Source organism: Gouania willdenowi, chromosome 21 (genome assembly GCF_900634775.1).
Source record: "Gouania willdenowi chromosome 21, fGouWil2.1, whole genome shotgun sequence".
NCBI lineage: Eukaryota > Metazoa > Chordata > Actinopteri > Blenniiformes > Gobiesocidae > Gouania > Gouania willdenowi.
Genome location: NC_041064.1, coordinates 20,236,972 through 20,244,880, shown reverse-complemented (window position 1 = coordinate 20,244,880; position 7,909 = coordinate 20,236,972). Strand labels below are relative to the sequence as shown.

The 7,909-nt window shown below is 38.2% G+C and overlaps 1 protein-coding gene across 2 annotated transcripts in view; it reads right to left on the bottom strand.

The window, feature by feature from the left end:
* Positions 1-5,989: 5,989 nt before the first annotated feature.
* htr2aa (5-hydroxytryptamine (serotonin) receptor 2A, genome duplicate a) overlaps positions 5,990-7,909 on the bottom strand; it is a 41,256-nt gene continuing 39,336 nt past the window's right edge. For both annotated transcript variants that reach the window (XM_028436383.1, XM_028436384.1), the window contains one exon: positions 5,990-7,275. In XM_028436383.1, coding sequence (XP_028292184.1) covers positions 6,422-7,275 — 854 coding nt within the window. In that variant the 3' untranslated portion in view covers positions 5,990-6,421. The remainder of the gene's footprint in view (positions 7,276-7,909) is intronic.

Below are 7,909 nucleotides of genomic sequence, written 5' to 3'. Positions count from 1 at the left end.
CTCGTGCACAGCTCTGTTTACAAGTTGGTGTGGACATCGGTCATACAAGCTTACCTTACAAAAGAAGATTTGCACTTTTCCCACTATGTCAGACTCTCCACCGGTAAGTGAAAATCCAATTTCAAAGGACCCGGTGCGCATCGGGCACGAGCACGAGCACGTACGACGGCCTTTCGTAAACATGATTGACAATCAGGAGGACCAATAGTCTTGATGATCCACCCAGAAGCTAAACATCGTCTACAATACCTTTAACTCACCTTTTGTTTTATTTATTTACTCACCGTTCATTTACTGCAAGACCTGTCTCTTCTTCTCATTCTTTATTTCCGGTAGTGGGCCTTCGAGAACGCGCAACAGCGTCAAATGACGTCACGTCTGCAGAACTGCGTGGAAAATTTGGCCCCAGAACAGAAGTACAAAATGTATCACACAATCTGTTTAAGGGAGACGTGTGTGTGTGGGCTCATTCTGTTTAGTTTTGAGAGCTTCATCACTCATAAGCATTAAAAGACTTAAAATGAATGTTTATATTTTCACAACTCCTGCCCTGTGCTCCTTTAAATTTGAAAAGCGCATCTTTGAATGAGTCTTATGAATCAAACGTTATGTTTTGTCTATATACAGTGTCTCTGTATTAGTGGAGGAACGATACCAAGCATGAGTAACTCTTTAACTCCATTCATCATGACCCTTTACCGATTCAAAAAGAACTTTTGGCTTTAGAGTGTCAGGGCCAAAATTGTTAGTTATGTTTATTAACATATTTACTCATAGACCTTATTCTTTTTTAAGGCTTTAAGTTGAGACTTTTCATTTCTGCTGTCTCATGTTTTCTGCTCTCTTCTCGAGGTCAGCTTCCCAAAACACATGTTATCCCTCAGACACGGAGGCATCACACAGTCACATGCCTACACACACTCACATAGTCACACATACACACCTAATACACATCCATTCATACACACAAACACCATACACGCACACACCTCTAGCACTCACGACAATCAGGAGATACCAGAGAACTGGTTGTTTTGACCCAAAGAAGAAACTGTCTCTTTTCACCCTCTTCTATCACCTCCACCCTATCCTCTTTATCTCCTGGGGGGAGGAGGGAGGGGGACTGAGGGGGAATATACGTGATGAGTTAGAACTGTGTGGCACTCGATCATCGGACGTCCGCTCGGGCGGTCACTAATTTTGTCCATCTTTGTACTCTTTTTTACTTAGTTTTATAATAAACCTTTTTTATAAAATCATCAATGCCTCGCCTGGACTCCATCACTCAACCAGAGCAACAAATCATGTCTCCAAATGAGGTCAACTGCAAATTTGCCGTGACAAGAGTGTGGCAGTAACAAAGATTAAAAAAAAAACAACAACTTTAGCTTCACATCACAAAATGTGGCACACAAAGAGTTATACATTTTAAAATGTTATGAACCCTGAGAACCCTGTTATAGTAGAGATACTCCCTTGGTTTTTTTAACTAGTATTTTCAATATACTGGCCTACTTGGGACGTGCGGGAGTATCACAGCATGCAAAAAAGTTTTGCAGAAGACGTAGATCTTTCATGCCTGATGCTCTTTAAGATTTCTTGGAGTTTTGTCTGTTTCTGGAGTGCTCTTCTCTATATGTTTGTTAATATTGTTCTATCCATTTCATAAGGACCAAACAAGAATGTCTTACTGAGGTACATTTGACGTGTTGCTGTTATTGTGAGCTGCTGTTGTACATCAGAGCAGCGACAGCCTGTGGACGACAGCACTAAACACTGCAGATATCGCCCTGCGCACCATGGGTGAGCATTAGTAAGCGTGGACGGCACAACATGTCAGCGGGCCAGAATGGGCCCCTTTAGGCCACAAATGGAATACAGACAATGTAGCTGGATGTGGATACAGCAGGCAATAACATTTTAATCAATACAGTAAAGAAAGCAAATACAACACGCTGTGGGCTGATAAGTCATCATAAAGTTTTACAAATATTATGCTTTCCTGCAATAATCTCCTACACTGAAACGCTCATGATGCAATCAGAGAGAAAAGTAAAAATGGAAATGACATTGTGGACATGTATTCAATTTGCACATAAGGGCTCGTGTCTGGGAGGACATTGAATTTATTCAGAGGAAGAAAATTTGTTAAAGAAGTGCAAGATGACGGCAGCCCGAGTTCAGCGCTGTGATGCTGATGAGGACGGGTACGTACATAGGACTAAAGATATTCTATTCATGATTTCAGACGTTTTTACATTTATTTATAATGAATTGGACTTTTAGCTTTTTTGGTAAATGTGTATTTGAAGGTTAGCTCCTAAATAAAAATATACAGTTTGGTGTTAACAGTGAAAATGTCCGAAATGCAAGTGACTTTTACTATGTGTACAAGGGATGTAACGATTCACTCAACTCCCGATACGATTCGATTCACGATACGATTCTCTCACGATTTTTTCATTTACAAAATGGGACCGTAGACAAATTTTTTTTTTGGGAAAAAAACTAGAAAATACTGTATTATTTTCCTTTTATTTTTCATTGTCAAAAGAATTCCTTGATAAACTATTCAAAACAATGCAATTTAACTAAAAATAAATCTTGAATTAAATAAATAAAGGAATAATACAAATGAAAATGAAGCCTATTAATTTAAATTCTGGTTCTATAATAAACAATGCAAAACTGCATAATAGTTCTTTTTCTTTTTAAAAGTGCAACTGAAAATGTATTTTGTGCCTTAACAATTGGACTTTAAAAAAATTAAAACCGTCATTGCACTGATTTACGTCATATTTGTTTGGACCAGCAGAGGGCGCTGGTAACCCAGTGGTTGGTTGGCATGCAGATATCTTGCAGTGAAGAAGTGAAGCTATGCTAGCAGACAGAGCTAATAGAAAAACGTGACTTTTACAGATATTCAAGTAATATTACAGATTTTCTTTCGGTGCTAAAGGAGTAATTATTATTAACATATTTAAGAGTAGAAGGCAGCCAGAAAGAAAGTATTAGCAGACTCCGCCCGCCGCCAACACTTCCGGATAGCGGAAAAAAGTACTGCGATTCAATTGTCAGAAAATCGATATCAACCGTGATACCTATGAATCGATTTTTAACTGCCTTACGATTAATCGTTACATCCCTAATGTGTACTATGTGAAATTTGCTACAGGTGCGTCATTCACTGCCTAGATGGTTATTCCTTTACATTTGAAAACAAAACAAAACCCTTACACTGTGTCATCAGTTTATTCATCAAACAGGCAAAAGATCCATACAGTCAATATACAAAACTGTCACCATTAAATGTCTGACAAAAAAACAGACACATTCAATAAACAAAATAAATTCTATTTCGAATCACGATGTCAACTCTATTTTAGCTTAATGATTTTGATATTTTCACATCACTGGACAAAAAAAAATAAATAAATCTGTTTCACAATGAGAAGCTATGCCTGGCATTCCAATGAGTCCAGACTCATTTAAAACTGTGATCTCATTCGTTCGCAATCAGGATGATTACCACAAGGCAAACTCTATGATGAAGCCATTACACCCTTTGATCACCATGGCTGCACTGGCAGATAAAATAGACGGCAGGCTTTAAAATGTTTGACATGTTTTTACAACACGCTGGTGTGTCCATAACTCAGATTTCAAATAAAACGTTAGCGTACTATAAATAATACTAGTGGAACCTGATTTAACACATATCTAACATTAGGCAAATATAGTTCATAAATATTTTTACATAACTAAATTTGTTATCAACGCTAATTTGGAAGCAAATGGTGACCTACACAGTGTTAGACTGGTGGTCATAATTATGACTATTTTGAGAGTTTTTAATTCAAAATATGAATAGATAAATCCTAAATCTTTGATAATCTTTCAGATTCTTTTTTCAACTACAATCTTTTAGAATCAACTACATACAATGATGACAATTTAAATGGGAGGTTTGTTTTTACCTATCTACAAAATACAATCAAGTTTTTTCAGCAAGTAGATAATGTATCACTGTTGAACCCTAGAATAACCTTAGGAATAAAACAGGAACATGCTGAGTTTTTCATTTATTTACGCTATTAATAATCCTTAGTATTGAGTTGACAAATTACTCACTGACGTAGTGACAATAAATAGTTTTCCTCTTTTAGGGTTGGCTGTGACTCCACAAAAGGTTTTTTGCAATAGGCGTAGTTTTCTACAAATAGAGCAACCTTCAGCAAAAGTGAAAAGCGTTGTCATTTTTTTAATTATTTTTTTTTTTAGGTCACCCTGAGTAATGATATAAATATATTGCCTTGGTTTAGGCAGCTGAATGAGTTTTTCCTCATCATCGCTTCTGACTTATGTCCCTATAAGATCATTAAATGGTAATGGACCTCTTTCTAACTCATCCTTTACACGTTCTTATTCCCTCTGTGTTGATTTGTGGTTCACACTTTAGGTTCTCTGTTTTTGCAATGCAGATGCCTTTGGAACATTTGTACGGGACGCACCAAACCAACACATTTGGGTGGAGTTTTGTAGGATGAAGCAACAAGTAAACTATGTCACATCAAATATCCAATATCTAACCTTGAGTTACAACATCCTGTTTTAGCGCACTCATCTGAACATTGAAAATAAAACCATAGTGTGTGAGATCTCCCTCCTTCAATCACAGTTCTCCCCTCAGTCTTCACAGCGGATCTATATTTTCTCGTAAACAATGTTTAAATGTGCAGAAACTGAATGTCAGGTGTATTCCAAAAACATGTGTTAAGCACCCCAGAAACAATGTGATAACTTACCAGAAAAATACACATTGGTTGTGGCGCGTGTGACTTTCACATGGAATAATAAAACTAAACATTTGTTCATTTCCTGCTAAAGCATCTGATTGGACGCCCATCCAACCACATAAACCGCATCTTTCTACTTCTGAAAAGATATTCCACAATCAAATACGTTTTGGACATATATCTGCACAAAATACAAATATTTAAACATTTATTATGTCTACATGTGCGTTTGCTCTCTGATAAATCTTTATTCTACTTATAATTTCACAATTCAGTGAATTAGCAGAACACGATTATTCATTCTCCTTCTCATCCAGGTTTTCGTGACTCCCACAAGTTTGGTTAAGTCTGGATCCCTCTGTGAGTCAAGTTCTTCCTGAATCTTCTTTCACGACAAGACCATCAGATGTGGAGGTAGGAAATCCTGTCTGATCCCAGCTAATCCACCAAGAGGTATGACAGAGGTAGGAGCTGCCTAATTGAAACCAAGCAGCCAGAAAATGAAGAGGGTAGCTGAAGTCTCAGAGGCCGTGTGTGCTTCAATGGAAAATAACCTGTTTTTCTATTTACTCGTTTTTTTACACCAAACCACATTCCAAACAAGTTTCCCTGATTTGCAGCTCAATAAACAATCCCATCTCTTAAAATATGTGAACATGATAAATATGAGGTTTCGGCACAGTAAGCCTGTCTGCACACACTACATTGACTCAATAAATTACTGTTTGCATATTTTTTTTGAAGTGTGACAATTTTGCAAACAATACATTTGTTGGGCACCAATTGTAAAGTTGCGCATGCTAAAATAAGCAGCCACTTTGTGCAACGTTTAGCAACAAATCATGTTTAAAAAGTTGTATGTGAATTTTTTTTATGTAACTTTTGACCAGATTTACAGTAAATAAATGGGAAATTGATGATAATTCTTTTCTCCTAAAAATATAATGTCAATTTCAAGTCTAAATATTAAATCTAAATCTAAATGCTAAATATTAAAGATTTTACTTTGGTACTTCTGATGAATTTGCATATTAGCTAAATATTTAGTTTCACCTGTGACATTTAGATTTAACATGTAGATTTAAATTTAACATGTAGATTTAGGTTTAACATTGACATTGTATTTTTACGAGAAAAAAAAAATCACAAATATTGCTTTAAATCTGGTCAAAGGTAACATAAAAAAAGTCCCATAAGTTTTTTAAATGTGTTTTTTTGCTCAATGTTGCAAAAAGTCTCTAACTTTATAATCGGCGCCCCATATACATTTGTAAATGATTCAACTTATCGAATAAGGAGGTGGATGACAAAAGTCCATGAGTAATTTAACCTTGTGAAAATCCATCCATTCATCAATTTTTTACCATTTACCATATCTCCAGTGCTTATTGAGCATTAGATGGCGGTACACCCTGGACATGGCGCCAGTCCATCGCAGACCTTGAGAAAATGTTTCTCAGTTTTTCTCAATATCTGGAGGCACTTTGTCTTTGCAGTGTACTTCTAGATAACAAATCAATTGCTTCTAGATCCACAATCCAAGCTAAGATGTAAGAGGTGAATGTTTCAGTTTTTATCAAAAAATGAATCAAAGTTGAACCCTTACTAGAAAGTAAAGGTTCTGCTTACACACAGCTCTCATCTTTATCTCTGTGTCGTTTGAGAAATCTAGCTTTTTTTGCCGCTAAAGATCTCTCCTTCTTCTCCGCCCTGGAGTGCCCCACCCCATTTCTGGCACTACAAGCATCACTTAAGGGCAGCTGGGAGGAGTTGTAAGCCATTGGAGGGATAGTGTTCACTAGTATGAGTTGGAGCGGTTTCTTCTCTGGCTGATACTGGCAGCGAAGGTATCGCAGAAAGGCTGCGCGAAACGTTTTGTTGAACAGTGTGTAGACCAACGGATTGACTGCAGAGGAGAGGTATCCAACCCACACAAAAACATTCAGCAGACCCCCCATGACCGCGGCGTCGCACACAGTCGGCTCACACACCACCACCAGGACGTTTGTGATGAAAAAGGGGCACCACATGACCACAAAGAGAAAAAACACAACGCCAAGGACCTTTGACGCCTTCTGTTCGTTGCTGATCGACTGCATGGTGCGACGGCCAAACATAGAGCCAGAGATGCTTCCACGGGCGCCACTGAGCCCGCCGCCGCTTCCTCGTCCTCCAGCCTCACGGCTTATGGAGCGCCTGAAAAGTTTTTCAGAGGAAAGGGAAGTTTGGGGCAAAAAACTCAAGGTAAAAGTGGTGCTCCATTTTGGTCGTGGGACCAGCTGGTCCAAGCAGAGAGTGGCTTCGTTCTGCAGGGCCTTTATAGTTAGAAAGTAGGTGACAACCATGATGGTGAGGGGAACGAAGAAGGCCACGAAGGAGCCCACCAGTACAAAGTTGTTGTCTGTTAACAGACAGCTCCCGTCTTTAAAGACCTTGGAGTGATCCCTCAGACCCAGCACAGGGATAGGCATCGAGATTCCTACAGTGAGGGAAGAAAATAGAGAAGAGAATTACTCAGCCTGTGATTCATGCAAATATTAGTGTTTGTTTGTGTGTGCATGAGAGAAAATCAGGGCCAATTGTTAGGAGGGAAGCTGTCTGAATTTGTTGTCATTGACAGATTTGAATTAAAGCTCTTAAACAAAAGTGAGCAGCCTGTGAACAGCGTCCAAAGAAGCACAGTGATTAGAAATATGAGTGTTTGCAGATTATAACCTGAATCGCTGCGCTTCATTTATGACTCCTTGTATTTCCACAGCACATGGTTACACTGTGTTCATGCATTATTTCATTTCATCCATTGTTGTTCCTGATTGTATTTGTTGGCAGAAGATTGGACTCTGGATGCACCTCGATCTTTGTGTGGTTGGCAAAGAGTTACACAGTACTACAAATAAAAAACACACACAGAACAATAGAAAGCTAATTCCATACAACCGTTTGGTAAATGTGCAAATATGCTTCCTTGGTGGTAGCTGCATAAACTACACATTAAAGGAGCAAAACGTACACGTCTCGTTGTGATAAAATATTTCACATTAGCCGTGGGTGACAAATGTTTGCCTACTCCATGCATGACAATACTTTGAAAATCCAACTGTTTGACCAAAATA